Consider the following 16039-nt stretch of genomic DNA (forward strand, 5'->3'; position numbering starts at 1 on the left):
ATTGGTAGTTGCGGATCACGAGAGCCCGCCGGGCCGCATTAATTTGGACTCGGGCACCCGTTAATTTAAAAGTTGATTGGTACGAGTCTGCCTCGAGTCTGCCATCAACCATCGCGTTCTCTCGCTTTCTTAGTATATCCGGCAGTCGAAAGATGTAGATTTAACATATGCTGCAACGTTAACTCGAGTTCGATGAACACCCGGTCTTACCTGTATTCGTGTTAAAGGATAGAATACACTAGACACGGTGCTTTGCGAGAAGGTGCGAATAGACAAATTAATATCTTTCCTGAATGTCCATTGTCGAGACACACGCTGATTGCATATCAACGATAAACACATGAAATACATGCTCATGATCATTCCTGCAAAACTATCACAGACGTGCACCAGGACTTTTCCACAACGACTCACATGGTCTACATTCAATGCCCAACTCGTCAGCAATGATCATCGCAGCCTTCTCGCCAATGAGAAGCGCTGTCGAATATGTGTTCTAGAGAGAAGGTTAGACTGTACATCAATCATCCCCGGTCAGTACCCACCGTGCCAACATTCTTCGGTGCGATAGACATGTCTGCGACCTTGAGGTTTGTCACGCCGTATACGTTGAGCCGAGCATCAATGACTCCTTGATCTGCCCTGGGCTTCATGGCGCAAGTCCCGAGCTACACACACAAGGATCAGTTATTGTAACAGCATGAAGGTTTCAGCTGTAAATACCGAGTGCCATGTCGTTTGCACTTGGTGTTGATTCAGTATTTTGACAAAACGGTGGGGATATGACATACCGCGGTCGCGATGATAGCGATCGATCGCCTCGTCATCTTCTGCAGTGTAGACCAAGTCAGGCGCATTCAAGTCCACTGGCCCAGTCGTTTCTCCGCAGACTGCTGCGCTTCCCTCTGGGAAACGAGGATGGCCGGAGGGGACTTCACCTCTGTATGAAGGCATGCGTCGATAGATTTCACGCATCTTTTTGTACCCAAAGTTAAGAGGTACAATATCGGATGGACTGTGTGAATTATCGTAGTCACATCAGTTAGATAGAATTTGCCGACTCACTCATCCAGGTAACCTGTGTCGAAGGCGACTCCTTCTTGTCCGTCTTCGTTCAATTTGATATGAACACTGCCAGCAGACACAGGATACAGCTATTCCAAAACTCAGAAAAAATCACGGGGTAGTAGATGAGGAGTCGTACTGTATAACAGCATGCAACTAAGTAATTGCGAGGAGGGAGATTATTCTTGGATGCTCCAGCGTGTCTGGTTATCGTGAGCATTCGCACGTTATCCAAAGCAAAGTATTGTGCACGCACCCCTCGAAAAGGCAAAATATTGCAACAGCCTTGTCTGGGCGGTCCTGGAAGAACTCTTTCCATCGTGGCTGAAAAGCTGATCCCATAGCTTCCAGCTCGTCGTCGTCAGGACGCCATTTGATTTTTGCATCGCTGCCACTGAAATGCTAATTAACACGCCACCAGCAATGATGGTTTCATACCAACTTTTGGGCAATGAGTGACTTGCCATCGATTTTCCATTTCGCCAGGTTTTCTACAATATTTGGACGATTAAATGGACTTGGAATATGGCGAGAACATGCTTACCCTGTATAGCACTCTCCTTTCCACGCCAGAGGGGGTCCATAGTAACAGCTTCGTCAGCAGCAAAGTATGGAAGAAAGGCGCCGTTGTGATCTCATAACTCTAAGTCAACATCATGAAATAAATGGTTGAACGCGAACCTCGGTAATTTTCTCCAACGCCAGGCAAGTCCACTAATTGCTCGATACCGCACCGCTTCAGAACCGCATCGGCACCGATCCCAGATCTCTCGAGAATGGCCGGCGAACCGAAAGCGCCCGCAGAGATAACAACGAGCTTTGATGCCCTCACGATGCTCGACGACTTATCCGCATCTGGGCAAGATATCGGATCGCTGGTGAACTCGACACCTACGGCACGCTTATCTCTTTCATGAAAAGACATCAGCAGTTGGGCACGATTATTACCCTAAGGTACAACACTCACTCGAAGATAACACGCTTGACGCGCTTGCCGACCCATATTTGTAAATTCTGGTTGTGAGCTTGGTTGTAGACATAGTGGTGCGCTGCATCGGAACGCCTTCCGGTTGTCCCATCAATGTACCTTCTCACATATAAGCCCAATTAATAACAAATAACGAGGACAAGCTCACTTCGCCCATGGCTGAAACGGATATTGTTAGTGGACTCGAACACGGGGAAAGAAAATCAGTAACGCACACTGTATGTGTTGCACGTTTCTAAATCGTTAGTATCTTCAGCATATTGCCTCTTGTGATACGTCGTGCCAACATGAATGAACTCTTCGCTGACACCTAGTTTGTGTCCACCAGAGGACACTTTGATAGGTCCATCGTACCCATGGGATGGACGATCGGGCTGCACCTCGTATGTCTCCAGCTATGCGACAACAACAATTCAGCTTGAAATCTACGCAGATAATGCATTCGAGGACCTTCTTCATGAGTGGGATCAAGTTCTTAGATTCCCAACCATCAACTCCCCAATCATCATAATCTGAGGCCGGCGCACGTGTATATACCATAACTGACCGAGTCAACGTATCAGAGCCGTGCTGTTCGGAGCAAAAATGCTACGAACAGTTCACACTTGAGCCTCCGCCAACGCAACGGGCGGACGGAACGACCGGAGCACGACCGTTGAGATGTGGACTGGGATTTCCAACGTTGAATGTCACAGTGGTACTCGTCGGCGCCTGATGATTGACATATTGGTAGGGCTGCACATGCGCAGGTTCATTGAGGGTGTGTTGCCCCCCTTCGACAATCAAGATTCTGAGCGAGGGATCCCACGAAGCCAGGCGACCTGCGACTACGCAAGCTGTGGTACCGCCTGCACCGTGACATGATATCGTTATCTCAAGGGAATCACTACAATGAGAGATGTTATTACTCACCCCCAGCAAAGATGATATCGAATTCTGATAAGACTGGATGAGACATTGAGGGGTGTTTCAAACAGGAAACCAATTGTTGGCGCGTCCAAGTTTATATCACTTACTAAAGCGAATAATCAAGGCAGCGCGCTGGCGTAAGTAGTCATACTTATAGGGGGCCTGCACACGCCCGGGGACCTTAATACCAAGAACACGTCACAAGGTTTATCCGCATTGCGGTCAGGGTCACGAGGTAGGCAAATGCTTGACCGGATTGCGATGAGCATTGTGCTCTCCCGCGTTCAGCCTACTCGGTTGTGCCGTGGTCAGACAGGCTCTGGCTTAATTACGCAGACCCACCAGGGATGCAACGACCTGCGTCCATACTTTCCGGCGCGTCGTAACAGACAAAAATTGTGACAAGGACAATCCCCTTGGAGATACTGGTTCTGGTGAGATCACATTTCAAAAGCAGCCAAACATCAATTTATTTCCGTCTGTGCCGGGATACGGCCTGATACCGCGAAGCACGGATGCTTCCGAGATTTTTGACAAGATCATCTGGCCTAATGCTGGCAGGTGCTGTGGACTTGCTGTAGTACGAATTGTGAATAGAGGGGCATGCTGTATTTCATTTGGACGTGTACTCGCTGGCAATATTTGCATTGTGGTGGTCCAAGCTCAAGGTCGACTCGGTGCAAGATGCTTACAGGAGAAATCTCACGCGGGCATGATCCAGATCACGTGATCTTATGAAGGCCGTGTGTGATGATTGATCAAATGTCCACGTCGCAAATAGTCAGCTGTACATCGAATCTGATAAAATTCTAGCAAAGACAGGTAGTGAAGAATAGAAGGAAAGCTTGTCTCTATCATGGACTGCTGGTGGAGGGGCCGGCCATGATCTGACGCCAACTCAATACGACGGCCATCGATGTCGATTGAAACACTGTTGATCAGAAGCATGGTTTGTTATAAGAATCTACGTACGAGAAGCGTTCGTAAGAACAAAAGAGTGACGACTAAGTTGGTAATGTCATGTGTGTGTTACGGGATTGATGAGATCCAGTTCTCTAACGTCAACGCCTGCAAATGACTTGTTCTTGACACGTCGACTCTGCAGCTCTCGTTTGGCAAGCCAAAGGTGCAAGAGATGTAAACAGTCCTTTGCCTGGAACAGCGTCAGCCTGAAGCCATGGTATATGGTGTTGGTAACATACGACGGTGAAGAGGCCCAGCCCTAATGAATTTCTCCACCTGCATTGTCTCCTTGGTAAGAATCCATGTCATTGATGAAAGGAAATACACACTCACCAAACAGGATCACATTCTGCCCAAACAGGAGTTCCCCGCCATGCAACGCTAAGACCCATCAATCCAGCGACGCTAAGCCGTTTCACAGGGCTCATCTGGCGCCACATCTCCTCATCGATCCAAGTCCCTACCAGAGATGGCCGCATATCGGGCGGAAGAGGCGGGCGCACTGCAAGGAACCGGCGTAAAAGCGGCGAATACTTGGATAGTCGATACAATAGCGAGCCCATGAAACTGGATATACGCGGGATAATCAAAGCACCCCCGATCAGTCGCCCAAGGGAGGTACCCGATACGCGAATGGTATTCTCGGCGGCAGCAGCAACGTCTCCTGCGATGGCCTCGCCATCGGCATTTGGATTATTGTTGGCACCATTGTTCGCAACACCTGCTCCTCTGGCCTGTTGGCCTTGGCCATTAGGCAGGGGCTGGGCGTTCCGCTCTTCGCCGTTAGCATTGATGCGAATGCGCAGAAATGGGTCATCATCCTCCAAACCAAGCATCATGCGCTGTGCGGCGTCGGTCGCATCCGGTTGCGAATCTAATACCCACCTCGAGAACTGAGAGAATAGGCGGTTATATGTGATACGAAGAGATGGATAGATGAACAAGCCGAGCAATACTGGGGGAGGGGGCCAGCTTGGAAGTAAGGGGAACATTTCCCGTGGCGTTGGTTCCAGGATACTCCAACGATTGAGGACAATGCGCTTATCACCCCGCGCGGGTGTGGAAGTTGGCCATGCGAGAAGAAGGGGAACAAGTGGTGTGACACTAGAGTTGAAAGGAAGCCGCGAGATAATGAGAGCAAGAGGAATGAGTGGAAGATTGAGGTAGCAATGCCACGGCCAATTAGTGGGGTCCTCCGTTAATAGGAGATCATACATCCTACAAACATGAGGATTGTGACTAGTTGTCCAATGAAAGTTGCACGTACTCAGCACCCAAAAACTCCTTCAGAGCGTAGGCACCATATGCCGTGCTCAGGATATACATTCCTATAAACCCTTATCAAGCTGAATATCCTCTGACAAGGAAATGTCACGTACCAGTCCCAAGAGAAACCACAACCACGGTCACGCTTGCGATGGTTACAATCTTTCCCATCGTCGAGAGGCCCTTGTTTGCTGCGTCTAAGATGCGTAGGATGAGTGGATTGTCGCTTTCAAGCTCATACACTGAGCTGCACTGCGGGCATTTGAGAGCATTTGGGGCTCGTGAGCGGTTCTGCTGTGAGGTTTGTATCCATTGCAGCAGACAGGACTCGTGCGCAACAAGTGTGCATTTACATGGATGCGTCCATGCTCGGGGAGGGTCCTCGGGTGCTAAGAACAGACAGGTCAGATAAGCGCCGGCGTGACACAGAGAGCTTTTAACATACCATCATACTGCTCCTCCTCCCTGCAAATGTAGCAGAGCTTGATCTAGACAATTGTGAGCACCAGGGCTGCGCATATTTCAATTTATGCGTACTCTAAGGTCGCTGATGGTGGGCACTCGCCGTTGTGCCATGATGGTTGGGTAAGGAATATAAGCCGCTACCTTGCTGTTCGGAATTGGGTGTCATGTGGATGTGCGCTTATACATATAGTTAGGCGGCCTAGGCCTTCTCATAATAGCTTCACGGTGACAGAAGACATCAGGGAGCAACTATCACATTAACATCTACGCAAAACGCGGCTACAGCATTCACAAAAAGTACTACGAGTAGAAGAATCCAGTCTCAAGGATTGTTTTGAACGAAAAAAACAGAAAGGCAACAGTTCACTCATGTCGCTCTGCGAAAATTTACTGCGCGTACTGATTCGGAGTGCGAGGCTGCAAATCACGATCATCATCTTTCTTGTGATCCTCCATTGGAGGAGTACGCGCGTGGTCATGCCTCCTCCTGTCAGGGGAAGGGCTTCTCCTCCTTTCAGGGCTCCTGCTCCGCCTCCTCCTGCTGTCCCTCTCCCTGTCGGCATCGCGGTCACGTTCGCGTTCGCGGTCTCTGTCACGGTCGTCATGACGGTCGCGGTCATCCCTGGTGTCTCTTTCGGAGCGACGACGAGGGGGGCTTCGAGAACGCTCACGATCACGACCTGAGCGATGAGTAGGAGAAGAACGCCTCTCGTACCGCCAAACAGAAGAAGGGGGATTCTTTGCCCACTACAAATAGGAAATAAGAACATTGAATTGCTCCCATTAAATGCTGACTTGCCTGAATACTCAAGCGAGATCCCTCAAAGTACCTTCCGTGCCTACGCCTGACGCGTCAGGCAGGTTACATGTGAGCGTGAAAGAGAGTGGACATACATATCGTAGTAGGCATCTTCAGCATGGCGCTGGCTTCGAAACTCGACGAAAGCGTAACTGCGAGACGGTGCGAGACATGTTGAGCGATAGGTGCTTCTCGGAACCCGAAACATCGAATGATATCGCAGCGCAGAGCGGCGAATACGAAGACGAAGTGGAATCGCGAGTGACTAATCGAATTGACGACAAGGCAGCAAGGCGTCGCAAGGCAATCGTCCCTCGAGTCGCGTTGACTGGACAGAGGTGAAGAAAACAAAATGGATGATTGCACTTACGGGTTCGAACTGGCGTGAGGGTTACGTGGGGCTGGAACATCACAGCGGACCAAAGGACCGAATCTAAAAATATGAGGAAAAAATTTGAACATTTCTTACGATGAATATTAAATAAAGGTCATTGATAAGCTCACCGTTCAAATTCAAAAGCAAGGTCGCGTGCTCTGGTTGAAGGATGAAATCCGCTGACGAAGAGGATGCGCGGCATTTTTGTTGGATCAGATGGTCGTGGTTTGGAGCAAAGAGGAGGCAGGGTCTATGCGGAGTGTGAACTCGTCGTATGTGTATCTGTTTGGCTTGTGGCGAGCACTACCATCAATTTTGAAGACTTGACGGTTTGGATCAGACAACGCGGTGAGTCTTGACATCAGGTATTGCTTTTTGTCGACGGTTGTGAGTCTTGTTTCTGATGGTTTTGATAGATGCCGCTCGCGTATGCACTATCTTGTCTTTTCTCTTCATAGACGATCGTGGCAGTCTACTTTAACTCGTCACCGTCAGAGGACCTATTCCTCTCTCTCTGGCAATAAAAGCCTCGTCAATTTCGCGAAGCAAGCTTCCCTCATCACAAAGGATCCTGTATGGGGTCTCGTTTCCCAACTGAAACGAGAGCGTGAAGACGAACAAATACACAGTGCTTTGGAGAGCTGTAACATATCATTACTCGACTATGTTCTTTGGAAACATGTGGTACATTCACCCAACTTGAACGCGGCAATCTCTGCAATAGAGCAGAAACAGGACCTTGCAGGTCAACTTCCTGCAGACGTTTCTGTCAATGCCCATCAGCAGCTTCCCGCGTGGGTTGCTTTCTCCTTACTCTGTCACAAAGTTCGGACTGCGCAGGATGCGCAAGACGGTCTGTTACGCCTTGCATTTGAGCACTCGTGGTCCCTTGGCTCTAAAGACCGCCCTGCAGTATTGATTCTGTCCACACACGCGTTGGCTCACTTCGACATTCTTACCCCGATGCGTAAAATCGTAAAGCAGTTCCTCACACGCGCGATTCAGTTTCCTACATTTCACTTCAACTCCCTCCTCCGCGGCCTTTCTGGTTTCACTCGCTCAGAAGAGACTGCCAACCTTGCTGTATCTCTACTCGAGGCAATGTCAGCGCGAGGGGTGCCATTATGGCTTGAAACCTACAGGTCGTTGATGCGGGATCGCTTTGTCACTCTTCAGTTGACCAAAGTACTCCACGCGAAGATGACCCATGAAGGAGTTGTGCCAACCGCAGAACATTTAGAGGCCTTCCTTCGCGTCTTTTCCAAACATGGAGCCATCCAGGATTCACAGGAATATCTCCGAGCTATCCGTCAATACTGTATAGAGCATAATCTAACAGTACCCCACGGGCCGGATGTACACCTCAGTGGTGCTGATCTCTCAGGGACAACACATCCTGCAAATACGCTATATATCGGGTCTTTGCGGCATGACCGTGTTTCTGCGTTTCACTACCTCCACACACTTCTCCAACTTGACGCTGCCCGCAGCCCTAGACCCGTCACGTCCGTCCCGGGGCCTCTGTCTCGCCACGCATCCACAAAGTTCTGGTCTGGTGCAAAGGCCAGCGTGGACATCTTTGATTGGACCACTGCACTCATTTCCGCAGCAAACGACAACCAGACCTCCGCATCCACACTTATCACGCTTTTCGAGCGCGCACGCGAACGAACGAAGCAGTTCAGGCCCACGGTTGTCACGTATACCGTCGTGCTTCGTGGCTTACTTTTCCGAGGAGCTTTCGATGAAGCTCTGAGGGTATGGAACGAGCTGCTCGATTCGGATATTACGCTTGATCGCAAGGCGCTGACTGTGGGTGTGCAAGTCCTCACTCGTGCAGGGCACCCGCAGGATGCCTTATACCTGCTGAATTCGTTCATGGACGCTCAGCGCACCTCCCCGGATCCAGCGTCCCTTCCAGATGACAAGGACGTCGCTCCAACCCCCCACCACTGGGTAAACATCATCGTCATCAACGAGTTCATGGCCTCCCTACTGCGCATTCGCCGCCCAGACGTCATCTTCCAGTTATGGGACCATCTTGAACAGCTCTATTCCGTGCTCCCAAATGAAGTCACGTTGACCATCCTCCTCAAAGCTGCCGTGCTCGCAACCAAGATGGATAATGAGTCCGTGCGGGGAACATTTGCGCACTTGTTTCACGCGCCTACAGTAGAGTCCAGTAGCCCTATCGATTCGATCATGGAAAAGCTCCAATCCGTGCATCCCCCATCAGTCGTCGGGATCTGGAGGGACCGTCGCGCGGGTGATGTAGCTCGAGACCTTTTCCGCTCTGTGATGTATGGAAATTGGAGGCAGCTCCTAAAGGTAAAGGCACCCGCCTCCGTCGTGCATTCTAAGGACGCCGAGGCTACCCCTTTTCACCCGTTGATGGAACTAGCCAAAAGTTTTGCAATGCCGTTCTCCACGCGTAAGGACTGTGATGCGGATGCCCATTCTCCCGAAAAGAAGCCATACCAATCCTATCCATCCATCGTACCCACCGACTCAACCTTCTCGGCCTATATCCAGCTTCTCGGCCTCACAGGACGCGCGTCAGAGATTTCGCTTGCACTCGCCTGGATGCGCGCGTTGCAAATAAAGCCCTCGCGGAAGACATTGTCTATCGCGCTCGTGTTCTGGGCCGAAGTGTCCCTGCGCGGTCCAATGTTTGAGGAGTGGGCGGAACGACGAAATAGGAGGGAGAGTGAATATGGGCGGCTGGTGATGTGGATGACTGAGTGGGTCGGGGAGGAGGCTCCGACAGAGTGGGACGTGCAAAAGGCGTTGAGAGCGGTGGCTAAGATGAGAGACAGTTCTTTTGGTCGATCGTGATGTATGATATTCCACATTTTAATGTCGCGTTAATTTGTTGAAGTCAGCACAGTAAGCATTGATATTAAGCTCTGAGACACCTCTTGTCTCACAACCATACATGCACATCACTAGTTGGCAGATTGTCTGTAAGCTTGACTGTTTCTGTTCGTCAGGAAACAAAGTACCGAGAAGGTTCCATTGCGAACCGAAAAGACAGTTTAAAATTATAGGTGCGAGGTCAGTGGAGATTCTGAGCCGCGGCTTTGGGCATTTCAGCATCTCAGGTTAGGCCAAGAAGGGAGACTAGGAGGTTTGCTTGATGTCACTTTTCAAGTTGCCCGTCAAATAAGGATTAACTCGGGTGGCACAATCTTGGTCGCCCAATCCTAGATGGAAATGACTATCGCGGCCTGAGAAGGAGACGGTATTAATAATATTTCAATGGATATCAGAGAGACTCACCGTCAAGTTACCGATGTCGCAGGTTCAAGATACAAAACTGAGGAAAACAGAGACTGTCGCTCACAAAGAGGATAGGACTGGAAAAAACTATGGGTTCACTGCGCAGCAGCGAACGATAACCCGAAAATCAACTCCTCAAAGGACGAGTACAAAAAACTTTGTCAATAAATGACGACCCCACATAGTCGCGGTTCTTCTCGTGGTGTGGTCTGAGTCTATATTATGTGGCGTTACCCGTTGTTATCTTTAAACCGGGCTTTATCGTGTCGACCTTGGCTCATGAGGCTGTTGGCGAGGAAGCAGATGTCAGTGTGCCACGACCGGACCCGGCGGTACTGAGGGGGCGAGCAGAATGTCCGCCGTGAGCGGGAGCGAATGGTGATAGTGATCAGAATCAGAACTGCGGTCTGACAGCAATGAATATTATTCAGAATCACACAAAGTTTCATGATGAATGTTCAACGGTAAACATGTATTTAAGAGTCTGCGAGACGCACGCGGGTCTATGACATTGTAAGGTCTTGGAAGATAAGATCGTATGTTGTGGATTAGCAGATCTCAACGGCGCCAAATATACCGTCCTCCATGAGGACAAAAAAGGTCCGACCAAGATAAGGGCTGGGCTTGAGTTAGTAGTAGATCTCATATATGTGCTCGCGCGACCCAAGGGTGAACAACAACACGTAAACAGCTCACGAACACGAGAGAATACAAAACAACAATAGTTTGTGCTTTCTACAGCAGCGTCCGCCTTCTTCTATTCTCCCGGACTCTCAAGTGGAGCTCAGACGGTACACTGGCAGTGCTCGTGGTGACGCTCGTATTAGTACATGGGATGTAATTCGCATCTGTGCCAGTCTTAGACTCTTGCATCTGCTGGTCCTCGTGTTTGGTCCTAGGGCTTGCGCCGGCGCTTGTACTAGCGCCTGGACATAGATACAGTGGTGATTCGCTAAGTGCAGCTGGAGGTGTTGGAGGCAATCGCCAGCTTTCAGTGGTTTTGAAGAACGCGGGTATAATGACATCGCCGAGGCACTAGTTGTAGGTGGTTGGTCCTGTCATCGATGGTGCAAAGGGGCAAAAGTTGTCAATGGAGTGCAGCATCATTCGTACGCAGATGGATAAAATACCGACTTTCAAACACCGATATTCATACATGTGGTACACTGCGCCAAGTTGACAGTCGATGGAATACGCCAAGAAGTTGAGCAAGTCGCCGTGTGAGGAGTGGGGTTTGTCCGAGCCTCATGCTGAAGAACTATGAAAAATTGTTCAGAGTTGTAGGGATTGAAAATTGTACATGGGTTTATGTGGGATAGAATACCGGATTCTGAGGGAGAGAGGATCTGATTGCAAGCCATGCAGGACGGGGTACGACAGATGGAGAATATCGTGGACGATTCGTGTCCCGGCGCTTGTTTGCGACGGCAAAACGGACCGAAAAATATAGTGTGTCGTCCCGGTTGAAGCAGTGCTTAGGTTGTAGGCACAATGTTTCCGGACCCAAGCGCCTATATGAGGCGATGTCGTTGTTCTTGGAATAAGCTGCATGCTGTAGACGCATTGCACCAGCCACGCACCTTGACCAAAACCATTGCCTCAGCAATAGGTAGATCTCTCGCATTCTCCTCTTTCATATCTCTTACTTCCGGCTAGGCATAACAGACGAGGAATTCAGCGACCTCAAGAGAACAACTGAAAATGAAGGATGCCAAACAGCTACCTGGATCACATCGAGAGCCTGTCAAGACGTTTCAGGGTCATGATAGAAACATCATTTCAATCGCAACTTTTTCGGATGGCAAGAGAATAGCGACTGGGTCTGGCGACAATACAATACGCATATGGAGGCTTGAGGACGGCAAGGAGATGATGAAGTGGGTGGTGAAGCAGTTGGTCGGCGCACTTGTAATCTTGGGAAACGGGAAACAGGTTGTAAGTGCTGAGGGAGAGGACCCAAGAAGCGATCCTAAAGAAGATTTTCAAGACGACGATGCTGATAAAGTGGCGTATTGGGGGTTATGGGTACGTGATGTTGAGAGTGGGAGGATCGTCGCAGGTCCCTTGGAAGGTCACACAAACATGGTGTATACTTTGGACATTTCCCCTGACGGCGAGATGTTGGCCAGCGGGTCATATGATCGCACAGTGATTTTATGGGATACGACCACCTGGCAGAGGAAAGGTCATCCTCTTGCGTGCGGATCACCCATCGAAGACATCCGATTTTCTCCGACCGGTCAACTCGGTGTTGCTACCGTGGAAGATATCCAAATATGGGACTTGGAACAAAGCAAGCGTCTTGCTCAATTCAACGGCCACCGCGGCTTTAACAATGCATTCAACAACTCGCTCACCTGGACTCCCGATGACGCACATCTATTCTCAGCCGGTAATTACAATGATCCTGTCATCCGCTGTTGGGACACATCCACCTCGAAACAGGTTGGTGATCCTTGGACTGGCCATGACAAAAATAAACACATCCACCATATCGTCTTGAACCCAACCGGCACCCTTCTTGCATCAGCATCTGACGACCACACTGTTCGATTATGGCTGTTCCACACAGGCACAGAAGTCGCCCGATTTGAGCACTCAGATGACGTGTTTCGTGTTGCATTCTCGGTCGATGGACGCTCCATATTCAGTGGCGGCGCGGACAAGAAAATCTCGCAATGGGAGATACCTGAGGATGTGCTCTCAGCAGCAGAAAGTGTTTCTCTGGCCAGCGCTAAGAACGAGGTGACTACTCCCCGCTGTGATCTCACTCCCTCGCATGCTCACACGCACTCATTCCAAGGATGGCCGAGCCAAATACAAGGTGTGTTTTCTAACCCCGGGCATATAATATACATCCTGACTCTCGATCAGATGAAAGGACTGCATAATGTATGTTGTTTGAACCCCATTCGATGGTCCCCTCTTCAATAGTGTCTGATTTACTTAGTCATACATTCATGGCCAGCGCCGAAATCGGCCAGTGAACTACCAGCACGCCACTTACTCTGCATCGCCACTCGCTCACGCGGGAGGCCCTTCATCATCTCGCTCGCTTGATGTCAGGACCTTTTTCAATGGCATTCGGCCGACATTTGACAAGCAGGGAAAGAAAAAGGAGCATCAACCTAAACGAAAAGCTCCGCGAGTCGTCGACGTTCCTCTCGGAATAGCAACACCTGTTCGTTTCATGCAATTAATCAGATTCTTGAGAACTGACCCTGTCCTTCGCTAGGGTGATGCTGTTGGTGTGGACGACGGGAATCGACCATATGTACTCTTCTTTTGCCTTTCTTGGTTCCAGAAAAAGGAGAAGAAAACAGTTCCACGGCCAGTTTATGATGACGACCCTTCGGATGACGAATCTGAGCATTCCGTTGCTAACGTTCCCATATCTACTACCAGGTAACTCCAGATGATTTGCTTGCTACATGGTTTTACTGATGTACTGCCGTAGGACCCAATTCAACGCTCCCAAAAAAGTCAAATTGAACCCAGTGACTTTCTTTCAGTCACAGCCTGAGGCAGGGCCATCTCGCCTCGCACCGCCAGTCGACAATGAACAAGAACTAGACATCGTCAATGTCTCGATGCCTACCCCCAGGTATAAAAACCTCATTCGTTTGGTCTACGGATGACCTGATGCAGTGTGTCGTAGGATCCAAATCTCCCAGCGCGAAGACATTGAATTGAAACCGATGGTCAGTCAGTCCCAGCCAGAGGCAGGACCATCTCGCCTCGAGGCACATGAAGAATACAGTCGTCGTAGTCAGTTATATCTTTCAAGCTTTACATCGTAATTACAGCTTTATTTGCCTGCGTCCGCAACCTTGAAATTGACCGCCCGCATTCGCTGAGGTTATCTGCGGCTCTTGCGGTATTTCACTCGGGCATCAGAATATCGTTGGTCATATATTGTCCTACGTCAGTTTGATACTCTTTCATGACCCGAGGGAACCACCGTGGTCAACAATGGGAGATATAGCCCGACCTTTACATTTGCTATTGCTGAAAGGTTGGGGTAGAGTCGTGATAGCATGCGGCGAAGGCTGGCCAGGCGCTAGGGAGATGATCAAAATCCGCGATGAAAACCCGTAGCAATATCACGAACAGTGAACGAAAGCCGGCAACGGCATCAAGACGGCTAAGGCCGGTGGTGTTGCATCACGGGCGCTGGTCAGCGCGCGACCCAAGGGTGAACAACAACACGTAAACAGCTCACGAACACGAGAGAATACAAAACAACAACAGATTGTGCTTTCTACAGTAGCGTCCGCCTTCTTCTATTCTCGCGGACTCTCAAGTGGAGCTCAAACGGTACACTGGCAGTGCTCGTGGTGACGCTCGTATCAGTACATGGGATGTAATTCGCATCTGTGCCAGTCTTGCATCTGCTGGTCCTCGTGTTTGGTCCTAGGGCTTGCGCCGGCGCTTGTACTAGCGCCTGGACATAGATACAGTGGTGACTCGCTGAGCTCCATTGACAAGTTTTGCCCCTTTGTACCATTGATGACAGGACCAACCACCTACAACTAGTGCCTCGGCGATGTCATTATACCCGCGTTCTTCAAAACCACTGAAAGCTGGCGATTGTCTCCAACACCGCAGATGGATAAAATACCGACTTTCAAACACCGATATTCATGCATGTGGTACACTGCGCCAAGTTGACAGTCGATGGAATACGCCAAGAAGTTGAGCAGGTCGCTGTGTGAGCAGTGGGGTTTGTCCGAGTCTCATGCTGAAGAACTATGAAAAATTGTTCAGAGTTGTAAAGATTGAAAATTGTACATGGGTTTATGTGGGATAGAATACCGGATTCTGAGGGAGAGAGGATCTGATTGCAAGCCATGCGGGACGGGGTACGACGGATGGAGAATATCGTGGACCCAGGACGATTCGTGTCCCGGCGCTTGTTTGCGACGGCAAAACGGACCGAAAAATATAGTGTGTCGTCCCGGTTGAAGCAGTGCTTAGGTAGTAGGCACAATGTTTCCGGACCCAAGCGCCTACATGAGGCGATGTCGTTCTTCTTGGAATAAGCTGCATGCTGTAGACACATTGCACCAGCCACGCACCTTGACCAAAACCATTGCCTCAGCAATAGGTAGATCTCTCGCATTCTCCTCTTTGGCGTCTCTAACTTCCGGCTAGGCATAACAGACGAGGAATTCAGCGACCTCAAGAGAACAACTGAGAATGAAGGATGTCAAACAGCTACCTAGATCACATCGAGAGCCTGTCAAGACGTTTCAGGGTCATGATCATAACATCACTTGCATTGCAACTTTTTCGGATGGCAAGAGAATAGCGACTGGGTCTGCCGACAATACAATACGCATATGGAGGCTTGAGGACGGCGAGGAGATGATGAAGTGGGTGGTGAAGCAGCGGCTCGGCTCATGTGTAGTCTTGGGAAACGAGAAACAGGTTGTAAGTGCTGAGGGAGAGGACCCAACAAGCGATCCTGAAAAAGGTTTTCAAGACGATGATGTCGATAATGTGGCGTATTGGGGGTTATGGGTACGTGATGTTGAGAGTGGGAAGATCGTCGCAGGTCCCTTGGAAGGTCACACAAACGCCGTGTTGACTTTGGACATTTCCCCTGACGGCAAGATATTGGCCAGCGGGTCAATGGATCGCACAGTGATTTTATGGGACACGACCACCTGGCAGAGGAAAGGTCTTCCTCTTGCGTGCGGATCACCCATCTTTGACATCCGATTTTCTCCGACCGGTCAACTCGGCGTTGCTACTATAGAAGATATCCAAATATGGGACTTGGAACGAAGGAAGCGTCTTGCTCAATTCGAGGGCCACCGCGGCTTTAACGATGCAGGGAACAGCTCGCTCACCTGGGCTGGTGATGACGCACATCTCTTGTCAGCCGGTGGTGGAGATGATCCTGTCATCCACTGTTGGGACACAT

The 16039-nt window shown here is 49.9% G+C and overlaps 4 protein-coding genes across 4 annotated transcripts; 1 reads left to right on the forward strand and 3 right to left on the reverse strand.

The window, feature by feature from the left end:
* Nucleotides 1–3: 3 nt before the first annotated feature.
* Nucleotides 4–3068, reverse strand: DEU56DRAFT_815769 (GMC oxidoreductase-domain-containing protein). Its single transcript, XM_041353795.1, has 16 exons — nt 2966–3068; nt 2650–2901; nt 2504–2595; nt 2269–2448; nt 2202–2212; nt 2033–2152; nt 1747–1973; nt 1610–1699; nt 1508–1556; nt 1322–1459; nt 1205–1268; nt 1066–1154; nt 792–1015; nt 724–743; nt 546–668; nt 4–496 (listed from the first exon to the last, which is right to left on the reverse strand). The coding sequence occupies exons 1-16, from the start codon at nt 3009–3011 to the stop codon at nt 377–379; spliced, it is 1845 nt and encodes a 614-aa protein (XP_041206288.1). The 5' UTR covers nt 3012–3068; the 3' UTR covers nt 4–376.
* A 663-nt stretch (nt 3069–3731) lies between these two features.
* On the reverse strand, nt 3732–5872 carry DEU56DRAFT_815776 (uncharacterized protein). The gene is made up of 7 exons (XM_041353796.1): nt 5729–5872; nt 5637–5679; nt 5305–5580; nt 5193–5253; nt 4259–5143; nt 4165–4201; nt 3732–4115 (listed from the first exon to the last, which is right to left on the reverse strand). The coding sequence occupies exons 1-7, from the start codon at nt 5765–5767 to the stop codon at nt 3981–3983; spliced, it is 1476 nt and encodes a 491-aa protein (XP_041206289.1). The 5' UTR covers nt 5768–5872; the 3' UTR covers nt 3732–3980.
* A 22-nt stretch (nt 5873–5894) lies between these two features.
* On the reverse strand, nt 5895–7076 carry DEU56DRAFT_815778 (uncharacterized protein). Its single transcript, XM_041353797.1, has 5 exons — nt 6960–7076; nt 6826–6888; nt 6551–6607; nt 6456–6495; nt 5895–6403 (listed from the first exon to the last, which is right to left on the reverse strand). The coding sequence occupies exons 1-5, from the start codon at nt 7031–7033 to the stop codon at nt 6044–6046; spliced, it is 594 nt and encodes a 197-aa protein (XP_041206290.1). The 5' UTR covers nt 7034–7076; the 3' UTR covers nt 5895–6043.
* A 63-nt stretch (nt 7077–7139) lies between these two features.
* DEU56DRAFT_815783 (uncharacterized protein) lies at nt 7140–9805 on the forward strand. The gene is made up of 3 exons (XM_041353798.1): nt 7140–7196; nt 7248–9667; nt 9719–9805. Exon 2 carries the CDS (start codon nt 7261–7263, stop codon nt 9664–9666), a length of 2406 nt encoding a protein of 801 aa, XP_041206291.1. The 5' UTR covers nt 7140–7196; nt 7248–7260; the 3' UTR covers nt 9667; nt 9719–9805.
* The last annotated feature ends 6234 nt before the right edge of the window (nt 9806–16039 follow it).

Source organism: Suillus clintonianus (assembly GCF_016758775.1).
Source record: "Suillus clintonianus strain FC179 chromosome Unknown DEU56scaffold_59, whole genome shotgun sequence".
NCBI classification, from domain to species: Eukaryota; Fungi; Basidiomycota; class Agaricomycetes; order Boletales; family Suillaceae; genus Suillus; species Suillus clintonianus.

What these genes read in the sequence shown, in the direction of transcription:
- DEU56DRAFT_815778 (XM_041353797.1), bottom strand. Translation starts at nt 7,033, where the DNA reads ATGCCGCGCATCCTCTTCGTCAGCGGATTTCATCCTTCAACCAGAGCA. An exon ending in CCTCACGCCAGTTCGAACCC is followed by an intron (nt 6,608 to 6,825) that starts GTAAGTGCAATC and finishes ACCGTCTCGCAG; the next exon opens with TTACGCTTTCGTCGAGTTTC. An exon ending in GATCTCGCTTGAGTATTCAG is followed by an intron (nt 6,404 to 6,455) that starts GCAAGTCAGCAT and finishes TCCTATTTGTAG; the next exon opens with TGGGCAAAGAATCCCCCTTC.
- DEU56DRAFT_815776 (XM_041353796.1), bottom strand. Translation starts at nt 5,767, where the DNA reads ATGGCACAACGGCGAGTGCCCACCATCAGCGACCTTAGA. An exon ending in GGAGGAGGAGCAGTATGATG is followed by an intron (nt 5,581 to 5,636) that starts GTATGTTAAAAG and finishes GTCTGTTCTTAG; the next exon opens with CACCCGAGGACCCTCCCCGA. An exon ending in AAGGAGTTTTTGGGTGCTGA is followed by an intron (nt 5,144 to 5,192) that starts GTACGTGCAACT and finishes TCATGTTTGTAG; the next exon opens with GATGTATGATCTCCTATTAA.
- DEU56DRAFT_815783 (XM_041353798.1), top strand. Translation starts at nt 7,261, where the DNA reads ATGCACTATCTTGTCTTTTCTCTTCATAGACGATCGTGGCAGTCTACT.
- DEU56DRAFT_815769 (XM_041353795.1), bottom strand. Translation starts at nt 3,011, where the DNA reads ATGTCTCATCCAGTCTTATCAGAATTCGATATCATCTTTGCTGGGG. An exon ending in CGTTGGAGAAAATTACCGAG is followed by an intron (nt 1,700 to 1,746) that starts GTTCGCGTTCAA and finishes TAGAGTTATGAG; the next exon opens with ATCACAACGGCGCCTTTCTT. An exon ending in GACACAGGTTACCTGGATGA is followed by an intron (nt 1,016 to 1,065) that starts GTGAGTCGGCAA and finishes TAATTCACACAG; the next exon opens with TCCATCCGATATTGTACCTC.